This window comes from Chlorocebus sabaeus, chromosome 23 (genome assembly GCF_047675955.1).
Source record: "Chlorocebus sabaeus isolate Y175 chromosome 23, mChlSab1.0.hap1, whole genome shotgun sequence".
Lineage (NCBI taxonomy): Eukaryota > Metazoa > Chordata > Mammalia > Primates > Cercopithecidae > Chlorocebus > Chlorocebus sabaeus.
In genome coordinates this window covers 32,064,143-32,083,035 of record NC_132926.1, presented here as the reverse complement: position 1 = coordinate 32,083,035, position 18,893 = coordinate 32,064,143, and the positions used below count along the sequence as shown (strand labels likewise).

Below are 18,893 nucleotides of genomic sequence, written 5' to 3'. Positions count from 1 at the left end.
TAATGGTAGTTTAGTGTTCCCCAAGGGAGTTTTTTGCTTTTCGACTGGGCTAGGTAAGCTGGGATTAATAGCTGAGTAAACATTCATATGTGACAGAACAAATCTGACAGAGAAATGGGTTTTTTTTTCCAGCCTTAATCTAGAAGTGAAGCATGACTAATGAATAAGTCATTTCTATTTGTAGCTGAAATATAATAACCCATTGTAATACATTTTGCTCAAAGGGAGATCGGTGGAGATGATAAGAGCCAGTGGCTATATATATTAATATGCAAATAACTACATTCTGTTGAGTATCAAAGGATAGGGCCTGGCTTATACCCTGAATTGCCCTTATTTTTTCAGTGACCATGGATCTACTTTTATTCTGAATCCCAGGTCCTTGGTTGTCTGAAGAATGAAGATGAAGCAAATTCTTTGAAGTATTTAGAGCCAGAGGGTGCAGCTGGATGCATGGAAGGAATGTTGGACCAAGAATAGAGAAATCTGGGTTCTAGGTCTAGCTCTGCCCTTGATTGATGATATGAAGCAAAGCATTTAAACCTCAGTAGTAATAATACATACTTAATACGATTGCTGAGAGTATTAAATGACATATTGATAAAGGTGTTTAGCACTGTGTGGTGCCTAGCTGAATGCATAGCAACTATCACTTTCTTCATTTTTCTGGTACCTAATTGTAACGTTGGGCAATTGTCTTTCCCCATTTGAACTTAGTTTCTCCATTTCTAAAAAGTGAATTTGTTGTATTGTAGTACCTTTCCAACACTGACCTTTTATGGTAGGATTATGAATTGGTTATCCTTCCATAAGCTCGTGACCTCCTGGTGCTGGCTGTGGTTATAGTGTTCATCTGAGTCCGAGAGAGGTTGGATTGTTCTATTGATTCTGATGTACTCTTTATTTACAGACCACTACATATACCCGCCGGGGCCATGGGACATGCACCAGCCCAGGGTGCTCCTTTACATATGTCACCAGGCACAAGCCACCTAAGTGCCCTACCTGTGGTAACTTCCTAGGAGGGAAGTGGATTCCAAAGGTAAGGTCCATTGGCTGTTGCTGCTTTGGAAGCCTCACAGAGTAGGCTTTCTGTTTGCCATTAGGAACAGGTGATTTTAAAAAGTTAACATTTGTTTTTACTGCCTGACTATACAAGTAAATCATTTCCATTATATATAGTTTGTTTAAAAAACACAAGAAAAATAAATTGTTATCCAAACTCCTCATATACCATCCAAAGAAAAGCCATTATTAACATTTTGGTGTACTTCGTTCCAGTCTTTTTTTCTGTGAATAAGTTCTGTATCTGTTTTTTTCTTCTTCTTTCCCTTCTTTTTTTCTTTTTCCAATAGAGATGGGGTCTTGCTCTGTTGCTCTGGCCTGAAACTGTCTCCTGTCTTGGCCTCCGAAAGTGCTGGGATTACAGCACTGTGAGCCACTGTTTTCCCTTTTTTTCTTTCTATTTTTTCGTGGATATCTCCAATACTATAATATTCTACTTTTTTAAATTTAACATATCATGCCTTTAAATATTCTTCAGAAATATTACCTGTTTCATAATTTCCCTGAACTACTACACCATGTTTATTTACTTATTTCCGTCATCCCCTTATCTATATATATAGATGTCTATATTTGTGTCTTTAACATTTTTATTTAACACTCATCACCAGTTAACAGTGTTTCTGTTTATGTCACATTGTGAGTTCCTTAATGACCTTGGTATCCCCCACAGTCTTTGCCCATAGAAGACACTCAAGAAATAAATGAGCATCACAGCTGTGCCCTTTTGAAGTTGTGTTTAACATGCTGTCACCTGTGTATGCTTGGTGCGCACCAGATAAAACATACATACTTGCTACATTTTTTATATGAAACTATACATTTTAAGGGCTAAAATGGATGGAATAGGCAGTAAATTCTCACCTAGTTCAGAGAGGAGAGACATTTATAAGGCCTGGGACAGACAGGGAAGGTTTTATAGAAGAGAGAGAGTCTTGAAGAATCAACAGAATTTGGGTGGGTAGAAAAGGAAAGAGAGGACATTATTTTAGTGAAAATTGCTTAGGTTGGGATTGTGATTATCACATGTTTAACTCAGCGTGATCCAAACTTATATATGTGTAGAAAAACCTTATAGCAGCATACCTTAAATTTCTCCAGGGCAATTTTCACATCTCTTTGAGAAATACTGGGATGGTGACTTTTGCCCTCTGGATGAGTGTTTTCACTTCTGGCTAAGTTCAGGGTAGCACCAATTCCAGGAGACAGAACAGGATAATTGAGAACACAATTCTGGAGTTAGCTACCTCAGTTCAGACCCCTACTTCCCAAGGTTTTTAACTATGTAATCTTGGTCAAGACATTCTATATCTGTTCTGGATTTAAGTTTTGTCTCATCTGTAAATAGAAGTTAGTACCTACTTCATTAGGGATGTTAGCAGGGTCACATAAGATTATCCATACAGACTAAATGGCACAGTTTCTGGTATATATTAGATCTTCAGTGAATGCCCTGCTATCATCATGATAGACATCAATGTAATTATTAGCCCTACTATTGCTCTTCATGTTGTCACTTCTAGGGTCAGGAAGGACCTAGTGCTAATGTCTCACAGGAGGTTTTGTAAAGCTCTTGTGCCATCTTCTCTGATGTGCTTCTGTGAAGCCATCAGTGTATTCCCACTGTATTCCCCAAAAAGGCAGTTCTCTAGCTGCAGTAGGGAGATTGAACTGGATAGTAGTCAGAATTTTCCTTGGCCTTTCTTGACCAATGCAAAGCAGGTCTCTTAAATGACCATATTTCCTGCACGTGTGCATGAAAGACTGTCAGTGATCGTTATGGGCTTGTCCCTCCTGCAGGCTATTTTTACTTTGGCTTTTTCATTTCTTGTATGTATGGTTTCTTTCCACTTTGATTGAAATAACTTTTGTTTTTTTTGAGACAGAGTCTCTTGCTATGTTGCCTAGGCCCATTTCGAATTCCTGGTCTCAAGTGATCCTCCTGCCTCAGCTTCCTGAGTAGCTGGTACTGTAGGCATATGACATCATACCATCATACCTGGCTTTAACTGAAATAACTGTTTTTGTTTCTGGTTTTTTTTGAAGATAGAGTCTTGCTGTATTGCCCAGGCTGGATGGCACGATCTCAGCTCACTGCAGCTTCCACCTCCCAGGTTCAAGTGATCCTTACGCCTCAGCCTCCCGAGTAGCTGGGATTACAAGCATGTGCCACCACAGCCAGCTAGGTTTTTTTGTATTTTTCGTAAAAATGGGGTTTCACCATGTTGGCCAGGCTGATGTTGAACTCCTGGCCTCAAGTGATCCACCTGCCTTGGCCTCACAAAGTGTTGGGATTACATGTGTGAGCCACGGTGCCCAGCCTGAAAAACTTTAGAGCCGTGGTTCTCTTACTAAGATCAAGCTGATGGCATGAAAACAATTTTTTTCTTAGCTACCTTCCCCCCATCTTGACTTGCTAAGTCAGAATTTGCCAATGTATTTTGCAAGAATTACCATGTAAAGAGTAGATACTGTGATCTCTAAAGCTTATAGAAACAGAATAAGTGAGAGAAGATAGGTAACATTTTACCATCAATGCACTTAGAATTTTAGAAATAAAATTGACTTTGATTATCAACTACTTCAACTCTTTTGAGTTTCCAGCTGAGGAAAAATAGATTTTAGAAAAGCGACTTACTAAATTCACACAGCTAATTATCCCATTGCCTTTTCCACTAAACCACACTTCTCAGGCATTGCTATGCTGTTTAGCTGCAGAATGTAAGACAAGCTTGTCCAATCCATGGCCCAGGATGGCTTTGAATGAAGCCCAACACAAATGCATAAACTATCTTAAAACATTGAGATTTTTTGTTTTTTAACAACTGGTAATCAATGTATTAAAATAGTTGACTTAAGCATCTGTAGTGGTGACTTCCATCTCAACTCCTGGCTCAGTACTGATGGAAGTAATCTGCTTAATTTCAGAAGGACTGTGCAAGTCAATTAGTTGTTTGTGGATTCTCCTATGGAAACATTCCTGTGTCTTAGAACCTTGACCACAAATTTTTCTTGTAGTGATTCTCAAAGTCTTGGTAGGCATTCGAACTGATCCTTTCACTGAGATTATTTTCCTTTGCTCCTCTGATCAAGTCAGCACACATCTTCTCCAGGGATTTTATGTTGCAGCTCGTTAGAATGATTTGAATTCGGTAAATTGCCACCTCCAGCTCCATGAGTGTTTTTCCGGTATCTTTAAAAGCCTTGGCTGCAGCGGGCTTCCTGACCGACTTGTTCCTTGGCGAAAGAGAACAGCGGTGAGTCAGGAGCAGGAGCGGGCAAGAGCGGGCGGACCACAGCTCTGCACCACCTACGACCGTGTCTTCCTCAAAGAGCAAAACATTACGATATTTTTGTGTGTATGATTATTTTATTTTTATTTTTTTAAACTCATCAGCTATTGTTAGTGTATTTTATGTGTGACTCAAGACAATTCTTCCAGTGTGGCCCAGGGAAGCCAAAATTGGACACCCTTGATCTATTAATAAAATTTCTTGAATTCTGATTTTTGAAGCAGCAAGTATAATTTGTCTCTAAAAGCTCCAAGTGTGTTTGTGCCAGGCAGGAGATGACTCGCCTTTTGTTGTATTGTTCTAGAGTTCATACTGGCTAAAGTTAACCCAAGAAATATGTGGCATAGTTCTCAATGAATTGAATAAAACAAAAGATAGTATATAAGGCTGTTTAGCTCAAGGCTTCATTCTTAAGGCTCTCCAATGGCAGCAACTGAGGTCTCTCTGAGCCTGCAGCCTGTTTTATTTACCTTAAATTTTGAAAGTAACATCTAATATGAGTAGGCTGAGTTAATGAAATGTGAGATCACCAGGTAGAGTTGTTTTGCTCAGGTTGCTTAAATTACCCAATCTTTCTGCAGTGATTTTTGTCTAAAATAGCCTACTTAGTAGGCAGTGTTTGCTCAAAGATCTTATCTCAAGAAATGAGTTTAGTCTCCTGTTTTTCAGCTAAATTTTCTCTCTCCTGCAGTAAATAAACTCTGTGCACTTGACTTGGAATTTCTCGTCATGTTAACTCACTCTTTTAGAATCTGAGAATACTTTAGCAAAGAGCTCTTAAGAGGTCACCTGTTACTGGCTCTTCTTTTTTTTTTTTTCCCAGATAGGGACAGGGTCTCGCTCTGTCATCCAGGCATGAATACAGCTCACTGCAGCCTCAGCCTCCTGGGGTCAAGTGATCCTGCCACCTCAGCCTCTCTAGTAGCTGGGAAAACAGGAACACAGGCTGCATACCACCATGCCTGGCTAATTTTTTTTTTTTTTTGTAGAGATGTGGTCTTGCCATGTTTCCCAAACTGGTCTTGAACTCCTGGGCTCAGGCGATCCTCTTGCCTCAGTTTCCCAAAGACTTAGGATCACAGGCATAAGCCATGGCACCTGGCTGTTACTGGTTCTGAACTAGAAGTGCAGTGTGCAGATGGCTTTAGAAATGTTGAGGGGTTTTGGGGTAGTAGGCTACTGGGAGATAAATCATATTGAAATTTAATGACATTGGCACAGACACTAAACTTCTGTAATGTGCAGGGAGGTCCTCCACGCTGAATAATTAGGTCACCCAAAATGCTGTCTGGCTCCTGTTGACAAACACTGAGAGCCCAACCCTTTGCTATTTCATAAGGGGGAATGAGGATTCAGTTGAAGCTTGCCTTACACCACATAACTAATTAGGAGTGGAGCTAAACTTGATAGAACCTAGCCTTTATGTTTCCTAGTTTACAGTGCCCTTCACGATATGCATGGTGGGTAGAAAACCTTTCTGAAACCTATTCCAGAGACAACCACTATTTAAAAACATTTTTTTAAAGTGTGCGGGTGTGTATGTAATACTGTTATTTCCACTGCAGTGCTAATTGGATAAAAGCTGAGACACCAAGGGCTTTTTAAAACCAGGTCTAGCTAAAATAGCGGCTGCCATTTTTAGTGAGTTTGAGTATTTATAGCAGATAATAATGCATGAGTTAATTTGATCCAGTGCAAAGTATGTGACATATGTGTAAGTCATTCTTAAGACTCACCTTAAAGAATCTGGGGCAAAAAATAGAATTTTTCTCAAAGGAGGTGGGAAAATTTGAATCTGTCCACATGAGGTTGTGGCCACACTGGGATTAACTGAATCTCATAAAAGGACCACCAAGGTGAACAACCTAGGACTTTTAGTTCCTGTATGGCAGTATGTCACCCTCTTTCTAGACACAGAGAAGTAGGCTTTGAATAATGTCAAACTAAATGTAAAACTAAAAAATGCCGACATTTGGTTGATGAAACCTGGAGAGGCTTTTCAATAAGAATTCATTAGAAGATGAATAGCTTTATTCAGATGAAGGCGTTTAATACTAGAGTGAAAGGAACCTGTAGCCAGAAGACTTAGATTCAGGCTAGTTTTACACTTGAGACCTTAAGTTAACTTCTTCATTTCGTGGACCTTAGTTTCCTTATTTGTCGCCCATATGTTATTAAAATGATCAAATGAGAGAATGTTTGTGAATGTCATCAACTGTAAAATGCCTTATGTATACAAGGTATTCTTATTTTTCTAGGAAAAGCCAGCCAAAGTAAAAGTGGAATTGGCTTCTGGTGTCTCCTCCAAAAGCTCTGTGGTGAAAAGAAATCAGCAACCTGTCACCACTGAGCAAAATTCCTCTAAGGAAAATGCCTCCAAACTGACTCTGGAGAATTCGGAAGCTGTAAGCCAGCTCCTGAATGTAGCTCCTCCCAGAGAAGTAGGTGAGGAGAGTGAGTGGGAGGAAGTGATCATCTCCGATGCCCATGTTTTGGTTAAGGAAGCTCCTGGGAATCGTGGTACAGCAGTCACTAAGACACCAGTCGTCAGAAGTGGTGTGCAGCCTGAGGTCACTCTGGGGACAGCTGACAGTGACAGTCCTGGAGCAGACATACCAACACCATCTGAGGGGACAAGCACCTCCAGTCCACTCCCTGCTCCTAAAAAACCTACAGGGTAAGTCAGTGTGTTTGTATAATACAGAGTTGTATTTAAAATAACAGCTTTGGAAATGCCCCATGTTTGTTTTATCCCATGTCCTTACAGCATACCTTAGAGAGGCAGCAGAGCCCAGGCAGTGGTTCCTGTTTTAGAGATACAGAAACCAAGGCCTAGAGATATATAAAGATTGTCCCTTCCCCCTGGACTCTGCTATCCATGTACTGCTGTCAGATTACTTACACATCTCTTCTTGTCAGTCTCCCTAAAGCAGTTATTAGAGTCTTGCTGGCACAGGCTCTGCTGTATTAAAACTGTGAGTTACCAGTCCTGGATACTGGATTTGGAAAGAGAAGCTTTATTAAAGCATCCTGTAGAAAGAGTTCTGGCCTGATGGTCAGAGAACTCAGTACTGGTTCCAGCTGTTTCTGGCTTCTGTTTGACCTTGGGCATTGTCACTTCATGTCTGTTGACCTCAGTTCTCTCCTCTGAAAAATCTTGAGTTGGGTATTAGAAAATCTCTTCCTCACAGGCTGACTGTACAAACTGAAGATTGTGTATAAAACATGCAACCGAGTACCTTGTAAGTTGGAGGAAGTCACTATCTTTTTCTCCCCTTTTCCTCCTTAATTGATTCTGCGTATATCCCTTCCCTGAGGAAGTTGTGTTCTTGTAACTGAAGACCCTTATTTGTATCAGTGGTTCTCAACTGGTAACAGTTGTGCCCACAGTGGACACCAGAAGCCAATTCCACTTTTAACTTTGGCTGGCTTTTCCTGGAAAAATAAGAATGCCTTGTATACCTTGTATACAAATATGTATGTGTGTATGTATATATATTTTTCCTACTTTTTTTTTTTAAACACAAATCATAGCACAACATACTTCTACATCTTATTTTTTATTTTTATGTTTGTTTTTATTGTTTGAGACAGGGTCTCGCTTCGTCATTGAGGCTGGAGTGCAGTGGCGCGAACACAGCTCCCTGAAGCCTCACCATCCCGGGCTCAGTCGATCTTCCCATCTCAGCCTCTCGAGTAGCTGGGACTACAGGCACGCACTGCCACACCTGGCTAATTTTTGTGTTTTTTTGGTAGAGATGGGGTTTTGCCATGTTGCCCAGACTGGTCTCGAACTCCTGGGCTCAGGTGATCCACCTGCCTTGGCCTCCCAAATACATCTTGCTTTTTTTTTGGAATGGAATCTCGCTCTGTCGCCCAGGCTGGAGTGCAGTGGTGCCATCTCGTTTCACTGCAAGCTCTGCCTCCTGGGTTCACACCATTCTCCTGCCTCAGCCTTCTGAGTAGCTGGGACTACAGGCGCCTGTCACCACGCCCGGCTAATTTTTTGTATTTTTAGTAGAGACAGGGTTTCACCTTGTTAGCCAGGATGGTCTTGATCTCCTGACCTTGTGATCTGCCCACCTCGGCCTCCCAAAGTGCTGGGATTACAGGCATGAGCTACTGTGCCTGGCCCCATCTTGCTTTTTTTAAAAAAAATAATGTGGCAATATATTTTGGCGATGGTTTTGTATATTTAAAGGGTGAACCTATGCACTTTAGAACTTTTGTTTAAGACATGTAAATCACTTTAGCAAGTGTTTATTGAGGCCTTCTGCAGTGCAGGCCCTGTGCTCAACATTGGTGCTGCAAAGATGAAGCAAACATGGACTCTGTTCTCTAGGGTCTCTAAGCTGCTGTCATAAGTATGTGCTCTAACTAGAGGTAGATTAAATGTTATAGCTATAATAGCGATTGGCATTACTTGCTATAGACATTGTTTTACACTTCTTTGTCTTCGCAGTGACTCCATAACGTATAGGTAATTACTGTTCCATTTTACATGTTAGAAACTGGAAGTTAACAGAAGAATGAAATTACTTGCCCCGGGCCGCACAGCTATTTAGTGGTTGAATTTGAACTCAATCTGTCTAAAGCTTGATAGCTGAACCCCAATACTATCCTCTAATAAAGCACTATATAGAGATTGCACTTTGGTTTTCTTCCCTTTGTTCCTGAATTTCCAGATTTCTCTTCTTATTCTTTTCAGAGTTGACCTGCTTACCCCTGGGTCCAGAGCTCCAGAGCTTAAAGGCAGAGCACGGGGCAAGCCCTCATTACTGGCTGCAGCAAGACCCATGAGAGCGATTTTGCCAGCCCCAGTTAATGTGGGGCGAGGCAGCAGCATGGGACTGCCCAGGGCCAGGCAGGCCTTTTCCCTGAGTGGTAAGGGCTGGGGCATACCTGGGATGGAGGGGCTGTCTGATGGGAAAGGGACAGGAGTGGGGGGTTGAGAATGGACATAGAGACTTGGGGAGACTCTGAATGCACTGAAGTCACCAGTTTGGCTCCTGTTTCTCTCAGATAAGACTCCTGTGAGGACTTGTGGTCTGAAGCCAAGCACACTGAAGCAGCTGGGCCAGCCCATTCAACAGCCATCTGGCCCTGGTGAGGTGAAGGTAAGACCCATTTTCCGGAGTGGGAGCTGTTTGAGGGTCTGGCTGCTGCCATTTAATGTATCAAAACTATAGGTAAAGGCAGATCCCAATTCTTACACGTTGGCAGACCTCTGGGAGGAGGTTAACATGAATGATTTATCTATTTTTTAAGTAATTTCTTTTTATAAAGTGAATACATGTTTTTAAACCTTTTACTTAGAAATAATTTATAACAGAAAAAAGTCGCAAAAATAAAAATAGTACAGAGAACACCCATATTCTCTTTACCTAGAGTGACCTATTGTTAATGTATTAGCCCATTTTGCTTTATCTTTTTTGTTCATGTGTGTTCCGCCCGCCATGTGTGGGTATGTACACGTGCGTGTGTGTAAAATACACATTATAGGGTAAGTTATGCCTTTATGCTTGTTTGTGTATTTCATAAGAATAGGGATATTCTTTTTTTTTTTTTTTTTTTTTTTTTGGTGGCGGGGTCTTGCTCTGTCACCTAGGCTGGAGAGCTGTGGCACAATCTTAGCTCACTGCAGCCTCCACCTCCTGGGTTCAAGTGATTTTGCTGCCTCAGCCTCTCCTGAGTAGCTGGGATTTCAGGAGCACACCACCATGCCCAGCTAACTTTTGTATTGTTGGTAGAGATGGGGTTTCACCATATTGGCCGGGCTGGCCTTGGACTCCTGACCTCAAGTGATCCACGCACCTCAGCCTCCTAAAGTGCTGGGATTACAGGCATGAGCCACCATGTCCAGCCTAGAATAGGGATATTCTTTTACTGAAACATTGATGCATACCTTTACTCTCCCATTCATATTCCAAATTGTGTCAGTTTGCCCTGTGAGCCCTGAAAATCTGAGACAGGTCTCAGTTAATTTAGAAAGCTTATTTTGCTAAAATTGAGGACATGCACCTGGGACACACCCTCGGGAGGTCCTGATGACATCTGCCCAAGGTAGTCATAGCAGTTTGGTTTTATACATTTAGGGAGACATCAATCAACATACACAAGATGAATATTGGTTCAGTCTGGAAAGGCAGGACAACTTGAAGCAAAGGCAAGAAGACTCAAAGCAGGGAGGGGGCTTCTAGGTCGTAGGTAGATAAGAGACAAGTGGTCGCATCCTTCTGAATTTCTGATTAGCCTCTCCAAAGGAGGCAGTCAGATATGCATTTATCTCAGTGAGCAGTGGGTGACTTTGAATAGAATGGGAGGCAGGTTGACCCTAAGCAGTTCCCAGCTTGACTTTTCCCTTTAGCTTAGTGATGTGGGGGCCCCACGATTTATTTTCTTTTCACAGACCCAATTTTATATATATATATATATATATTTTTTTTTTTTTTTTTTTTTTTTTTTTTTTCCCAGAAACAAGGTCTTGCTGTGTTGCCCAGGCCGGAGTGCAGTAGTGCAATCATAGCTCACTTCTGCCTTGAACTCCTAGGCTCAAGGAATCCTCCCGACTCAGCCTCCTGAGTAGCTGGGTGCACAGGCAGGCACCATCATACCAAGCTAATTTTTAAATGTTTTTTTTGTAGAGATGGGGTCTCTTGCTGTATTGCCCAGGCTGATCTCAAAACTCCTGGCCTTAAACGATTCTCCCTCCTTGACCTCCCAAAGTACTGGGATTACAGGCATTAGCCACCTCACCCAGTGTCTCTTTTATTTTATTGTATATTTTTAAAGCCTCTCCCATTCTAGGACAGTTCCTTTACATGGCATATTTTTCTCCAGTCTAAGATCCAGTCTAGGATCAGATATTAACATTTAGTTGTCATGTCTCTTTAGCTTCCTTTTAAAAATGAATGCATGGTTGTAGAAAATAAAGAAAATTGAGGTAAAGGAGAAAGAAAAGTCCCTTATGATCCTGCCACCCAGAATGACTATCTGATATGCTTTTAGGTCTTTTCCTGAATTTGTGTGTGTTTATTTTTTATAATTTTTTAAAAATCAGAAACTTGGCTCTTACTCCATATACTAGTTTGTGGCTTATATTTTCACTTCTTTTAGTGATACAGATATTAAAAAATTTTCTGGGTGTCCAGATTCCATGGATTAGTGGGGTTTGTTTGTTTGTTTGTTTTCAGCTGTATGTAGCTAGAATAATTATCAAGGTTTTTTTTTTTCCATGTCAAATGGGTAATGTGCTGACATTATAATGAGGTTTGAGGGAGGCACATCTCACCCATGTGTGTGAATACCAGATCGTCATACTTGTGAGCTATAAAAGGATCTATCAAAATGTCCTTAGCTAGCATTTTTCAAGCTTTTGATCATGACCCTCAGTAACAGGCATATTTTTATATTACTGCCTAGTAAACATATATACTAAAGGTTTAATGAAGCTGTGCCCTTACTATATGCAGTCACTTTGTTTTTTTCTCATTCGTATTTGCAAAATGCTGGTTTCAACCCATTAAATTAATGTTATGACTCCTCATTGGATTGTGGCCTGTAGTTTGCAAACTGTGTCATGGACCAGGTTGGAATAGGAAAACGGGTCTGCCATCTTCCTTGTCATGTGTTCTTTGTCAGTTAACTTCCTTTCTTTAACAGTTTTACATTTGCCCTGACAGGAATATCAACTGGCTTTTACTTTGAGAATTATTTTATTTTCCACACAGATATGGCAGCTCTGGGTGTTTGTGTGATCTTGCGGTGTAGAAGGAAGGTATCTGGTTAGTGTCGGTAGTTTTGTAGATTTCCAGCCCCTAGATTCCTTCATGTACACTCTGTTACTTGGGTCAACCCCCGTCTTCTCTGTAAATAGTTTCCTTTTGATTGGTGACATTGGGTATTTGTTAAAAGCCACAAACTCTTTTACTAGTCTTAAACCAGTGAACAGGTACATGAAATACTCTGAAAATCAACTTAAATTCATTATTATAGAATAATTTTAATTTTGTTTGCTTTATCTTTTCTCTTTTTAGCTATATAAGTAAAATATACATTCCTTATAAAACATTTGAGGCTCATGCCTCTAATCCCAGCACTTTGGGAGGCTGAGGTGGGAGGATTGCTTGAGTCCAGCAGTTCAAGGCCAGCCCGGGCAACATAGTGAGACCCACATTGCTACAAAAAAAAAAAAAAAAGAAAATTTTGTAGATAGTGGTAAAGAGGGAGAAACAACCATGATTGTCCTCTTACCCTGTGACATTTTAGTGAATAATCTTTCAGACATCTTTCTATGCAAAGTTGTTCAACCGTGTATTTGTATGTATAAAAGCTATTATGTGCTTTTATAACTCAGTTAGTAGTTGCAAATCTGATTCATGGTGTTTCTAATACCTGGTATTAGAAACTGCACAGAAGCCTGTGGCAAGCCCTGGACTTGAACATGACACTCAGCCTTTGGTGGACTGGTGACTGCCAGCTGGCAGTCCAGGGGGCTCATTTGGAGAATAGCTCTACAAATTCCCTGGGAAAGCATTCCCTCAAGTTGTTTCAGGACATGGGACCTCAGGAGTTTGGCTAAGGTTCAAAAGCACTAAACAATTTGTTCTGATCCATAGCTACCAAGTGGCCCATCCAACAGGACTTCTCAGGTGAAAGTTGTGGAGGTCAAGCCGGATATGTTTCCTCCATATAAGTACAGCTGCACTGTGACATTGGTAAGTATGCAGCTAGGTGGTGGTGGGTTGACATGGAGGTTGTTTTGACTTTGTGGTTGAAGGTCAGTAGGAGGCTTGGGGAGAGGGTGGTTGTAGCTGGGAGGGAGAACAGCGTCAGGTATAGATTGTTAATGCTGAAGATCCCATCCCTGATGCAAATGATAGCTACTGGATAAATCTGCTGGGTTGTTTTGGTCTCTTTCCAGGTGAGATTTATAAAGTGTAGGACAGCTGAGATTAGTGTATTTTTATTGAGAGCTGCCAGAGATGAGAATCCAGTCCAGATTTAACATCTAGCAGTCTTGGAACCTTTTAGCTTAGAAAGGGTGTTCCACAGTTACGTTTAGGCAACATTGCCTTTTTCTCCCTAAAACAGAGTCCAGTTCAACACTGCTATCTTAAAGTAAAATAGAGAAGTACTTTAGTAAAGCAACTTATTTTGTTTAGCCTAGTGTTTCCCACAGGGGTTTTCTCTTTATTTTTTAACATAACACATATTAACATCCTAATGGACAAATGTGTGACGTTGGGATCACCCTTTTGTAGGGCAGGCAGCATAGAGCAGGGAAATAAATGCTGGACAGCTGAGAGACCTGGTCCAAAAGGAGTTCTGGCCCTGCTGCTAGCATGCCGTATGCCCCTGGGCAAGATTCTTTCCTTCTGTGGTCCTCAGTTTCACTGTCTGTAAAATGCTGCATTGGTTTGGACATCTTTGGGGCATCTGTCACTCTCAATATTCTCTAATTCTATTGATGCTTAAAGTATCAACCAGCCAGATGTCTTTTGGCAGTTTCTCTAGCTGATTTGATTAAGATGAACAGATTTTGAGAGAACAGCTAGATTTTTAAAAATTCTGGCCTCATAATGGCAGACAGGTTCAGAAAGGGTCATTCATTTGTTCAAAAAATATTTATTGAGCACATATTCTGTGCCAAGCTATGTGCTGGGGATTCAGTAGCAAACAAGACAGCACGGTATGATGGGTTAATGTCTGGTCTGACCGGATCCCTAAGGAGAATGTGTCTCTTATCCTGGAGATGTGCTCAGATTTCTTTTTCCCGTGACCTAAATATAATCACTACCTTCTCCATGTCTTTACTCTCCATTCCCTTTGGCTACAGGAGGCAACTAGATTTACTATTTAGGGGGAACTACCCCTAAGTAGACCCTCTCTTCTGCTGATTAGTTAGTAACTTGTCATAGGAGCTTAGATGCTAGAGCTTTGAGCTTTAATAGTCCATAAGTCACAGTTTGTCTTCAGGCAGGGCTTGAACTCTTTAGTTCACCAGTCTCTAGCCCTCTTTGTTTAAACAGACCTGCTTCACTCCACCAACTGCCTGGACCCTGAAGGCATTTGAGTTTCTGACCATTGAGAGTCTACTCTCTTGTTTCACAGATAGGGAAGGACTGGACTGGATTTGCCAAAAATTTACAGCCTGTATTAAAAGTAAAAGGGTTAACTGCAGAAAAAAGGTTAAGGCTCTTGAAGTTAGGCTGAATCTGGTTTGCAGTTGCCACTCTCTTCTCTGATTTACTGGCAGCTGCTCCTTCTGGTTCTGGGCTCTGCCCAGGTTTAACTTAATTTTTGTAGACTTGAACATTGGTCTTACTTTTTAGGATTTGGGCCTGGCTACATCAAGAGGCCGGGGAAAGTGCAAGAATCCCTCTTGTAGCTATGTCTACACCAACAGGCACAAACCTCGGATTTGTCCCAGCTGTGGTTTTAACCTTGCCAAAGACCGGACTGAGAAAAACACCAAGGCTATCGTGAGTTCTTTCCCCAAACACATCCCCTGGCCTGTTCTGGGCCCTGTTAGTGAACCTGTCTTAGTAGAAATAAGAGGATTTTTAAAGTACATGGTGGTAGTTAGAGCATCCAAACTGGAACCAGATTGTGAGTTCTGAACCTGAGCAAGTGCCGCCTTTTCTCCGAGCCTCCTTGTCCCCATTGCCAGGGTGAAGGCGTTGATTAGGTACCTTGATCTCTGAGAACCAAGAGTTCATTCACTGAAGAGAATGATATAGCACAGGCCTTAAAGTAGGAGTCAAAGGAGAGGGATGAAAGGGTTGCATCCTCTTACCTCTGAGGCCTGATACTAGACCTGTAAGTTGATTTACTGTTTTGGTAAATAGAGAATGCCAAAGCTAAGACTTTGTAGATTAGGGCACCACTGCTTTCTCAGGTTCCTTGGAAAGCTTTTAGCTAATCAAAGCTTTATTTCTAGCAGTCTAGGCAAACCTCCTCTCTCAAGTTGGGCCAAACTACTTGGATAGTAAAATACATTCCACTTGGCTCGTTAGGGCTGCTATTATTACTATTACCAGGAAAAACGGGCATTTTCAGAGGTCCTCAGAATTTCTGTATGAGTTTTTTAAAGTGAACAGAAAACAATTGCACTTGAGGCAGCAAATGGAATGACTAAAATAAGGGTAAGAAGAGAAATGTCACTGATCTGCCTTGGGGAAAGAAGGGATGGCACATAGAACAAACCGGTCAGGACCTGAGATGGAGCCTGGTCACTCCAGATCAAGTCTGGACCTTGAAAGACAGGCAGGTTTTGGATGGAAGGGGAAGGCATGCCATACTTAAGGATAAGTGTGAGTGAAAATGTGAGAAAGGAAAGTGGAACCAAAGCATGTGGGCACTAATGACTTGGTGGGAAAAACACTGGGGCTGGGAGTGACCCTGAGTTGGAAGCTTCCCTCTCCCGAGCTTTGTTTCTCCATTGGTAAAATAAGGTGGGCAAGGTAGATTAGATCTGGGCATTTTACTGTCAGAGCCAGGAGCCTTAGAGAAGACTGAGAATTGAGCTTCAAGGAGTTTATAAATCCCTGAAATTTCATGCAAAATGGATCCGTAGCTTTCGTCAGATTCTCTTGCTCCACTGGATGCCTACTGCTGGAAGTAAGCTTTCTTCCCAGATTTTCAATGAGTTTTAATGTGCTCCTCTTGTCATAGCACTGATCACACCCCATATTGACTGCTTTTCTTAACTCCCTATGAGACTACTATCTCTCCTAGGCCACGTATGTCTGTTTTTCCTGCACCTTCTAACCCTGGAGCTTATATATACAAAGTGTGTCTATCTGTAATTAGGAGATAGAATTGAGTTCTGTGTAGGTAGAAGCTCTGAGCATTCCTTTCTTCTTCCAGTTCATTTTAGCTATTTGTGCGGTTTGCAGTGGAAGTGGATGTTACTCTCTAGATCTAGGATGATGAAGTGACTTAACTTTTCAAGTGACATAGGAAATTATCTAGGGACCTCTTGCCAATTTCAGATCCCACTCTTAAAACTTATATCCCTCTGTATTTGGTTAACTGAGAGCTGCCCACCCCCAGGACTCACCTCTGCAGACCCTCCATCACTTTCCAATCTCCTAAAGTTTGGAGAAATACAATGTAATTATTGCTTTCCACAAAATAAAGCACTGGTGAGAACCACAGGTACCTTCTTGTGTGTTGTCATTTGGAGTTCCCTGGTGGCCAAATGTTTTCACATCTCTGAGCTGGAATGGTCTTCAGTCCTTTCTGTTCTTCATCTCTGGCTAGAGTCACAGGACAGTATTCCTGCCAAGTGGTCTCCAGCTATGGTTTCATAGTCATGACTGAGGACACACAGCCTCTCGGGGCAGCTCATTCTACTGTTAGTCAGCTCTTCTGTAGCCATTAATTAATTAATTCTCTCAGCCAGCATATATTGAATGCCTGCTATGGGCCAGGCTTTCAGAGATGAATAGGACGTGGCCCTTTTCCTTGAGAAGCTTACAGTCTAGTGGGAGAGAAAGATAACCAAACTATTACAAACAAAAATTGTCATAGGTATGCAGAGTTAATAAAAAGCTCCTTGTTATTAAGTGTCCTAGTCTGTTTTGTGTTGCTGTAAAAGAATACCTGAGGCTAGGCAATTTATAAAGAAAAGAAGTTTATGTGGCTCATAATATGGCAGTCTGTACCAGAAGCATAGCACCAACATCTTTTTCTGATGAGGGCCTCAGTCTGCTTCCACTCGTGGAGGAAGGCAAGGGGAGCCGGCATGCACAGAGATCACATACAGAAAGAGGAGGCAAAACTCATTCACCACCTCCCTTGCCCCTGCCCCACGTTAATCTACTCATGAGGGATCTGTCCCCCTGACCCAAATATCTCCCTTTAGGACCTGCCTCCAATGTTGGGTTCACGTTTCAGCATGAGATTTGGAGAGGGTAAACATCCAGACTATAGCATTAAGCATTTAACTTCTACAGAACCATGTATAATGTGTCCATCAGATAGGAATCAGTATCTTGTGTGTGTCTCAGGCATCATGCTGGTTGGGAATCATTAAATGAGCAGAATTCCACCCTTACTGAAGCGGGGAGGGCAGTGGTTTAGCAGCTATCAAATGATGAATTCTGCAGTCAAGGGGTGCACTCAGAGAACACAAAGAGGGGAGTGATTTATGCTGCCTTGGCAAAAAGGATCAGGGAGGAGCTCCATTGAAGAGAGACCTACTTGAGAAAGACCTATTTTTAATGAGTATTTCAGAATATTGTTCCTGGAAGCCTCTGACTGGTATATAAAATTACCTTGTACCCAGAAGCCACTGAGAATTAAAGACAGATAACTTTAAGCAGTGCAGATACTTGTTTATATATCAAAACTATCATTCATAGAGCCTTCATTGCACCATAGGCATTGTATGCTAAGTGCTTTACTTATAATGTCTTATTTAAACTCTGTAATAGCTCTAGATTACTATTTTCATGCGTCATTTCACAGATGAGGAAATTGAGACTCAGAAAGATTAAGTAAATTGCCTTGGGTCCCACACATACAGCTGTTAAGTGGCATATCCAGAACTGAAACCTGGGTCTGTTATCCTCTAAACCCCATACCTGATGAATGAGAGCTAAGTGTTGAATCCATTACCAAGAGTTGTATATAATCCTTTCGTTTACTGATGCAGGTTGAATATCCCTTGTCTGAAGTCCTTAATACCAGAAGTGTTTTTGAATTATTTCATTATTTGCAATATTTGCAGAATACATACTGCTTGAACATCCCTAATCCAGTAATTCGAAATCTGAGATGTCTAATGAGCATATCCCTTGAATGTTGTCTCAGTGATCAAAAAGTTTCAGATTTCAGAGCATTTTGGATTTGGGTGCTCAACCTATAGAGAAACTGAGCCCCACAGAGAAAAATAACCAGCCTTTAGTCACACAGTGAGTTATTAGCTGAGCTGGTTAGGAACCTAGGTTTCCCACCTATCAGTCATGGGCCCTATCTGTCTGCTGCTCCCAGACTTTTATTATTTTAGCCTGAAGCTGGCTCTTTCTGCTCTGAGTGCTTGGTGATCAATCCACTCTCTTCTCAGGAGGTGAGCTCACCACTCCCAGATGTACTGAATGCCACAGAGCCCCTGAGCACAGCCCAGAGGGAGATCCAGCGCCAGTCCACACTGCAGCTGCTGCGCAAAGTCCTGCAGATTCCTGAGAATGAGTCAGAGCTGGCTGAGGTCTTCGCCTTGATTCATGAACTCAACAGCTCTCGACTTATCTTGTCCAACGTGAGTGAGGAGACAGTCACCATCGAGCAAACCTCTTGGTCGAATTATTATGAGTCTCCGTCCACGCAGTGCCTTCTCTGTAGCAGCCCATTATTCAAAGGGGGACAAAAGTAAGCACCCCTTAACTCTGCCCCTAGCTGCCCCATCCCAGTTGGTTCATATTGCTCCTTTCTTCAGAAAACTTACGTTAAAGCTGTAACTATGAAGATGTTATTCTCTGCCGTTTCTAGGCTTCCTTTACCTTTCTGATTGCTAAAACTAAAGTGATA

At 41.6% G+C, this 18,893-nt stretch overlaps 1 protein-coding gene, 1 non-coding gene and 1 pseudogene across 4 annotated transcripts in view; 1 reads left to right on the top strand and 2 right to left on the bottom strand.

The window, feature by feature from the left end:
* The window catches only part of HMGXB3 (HMG-box containing 3), a 51,693-nt gene that overhangs the window by 17,114 nt on the left and 15,686 nt on the right, over window positions 1–18,893 (top strand). For 2 of the 3 annotated variants that reach the window (XM_008014960.3, XM_008014959.3), the window contains 7 exons: window positions 911–1,042; window positions 6,617–7,035; window positions 9,067–9,242; window positions 9,381–9,475; window positions 12,977–13,075; window positions 14,693–14,842; window positions 18,433–18,734. In XM_008014960.3, coding sequence (XP_008013151.3) covers window positions 911–1,042; window positions 6,617–7,035; window positions 9,067–9,242; window positions 9,381–9,475; window positions 12,977–13,075; window positions 14,693–14,842; window positions 18,433–18,734 — 1,373 coding nt within the window. The remainder of the gene's footprint in view (window positions 1–910; window positions 1,043–6,616; window positions 7,036–9,066; window positions 9,243–9,380; window positions 9,476–12,976; window positions 13,076–14,692; window positions 14,843–18,432; window positions 18,735–18,893) is intronic. The other variant, XM_008014961.3, reaches the window with a different exon arrangement.
* LOC119627952 (small ribosomal subunit protein uS10-like) lies at window positions 3,920–4,408 on the bottom strand (annotated as a pseudogene).
* Window positions 11,594–11,697, bottom strand: LOC119618408 (small nucleolar RNA U13). The gene has a single exon (XR_005234719.1). It is a non-coding gene; the product is annotated as a small nucleolar RNA U13 (small nucleolar RNA).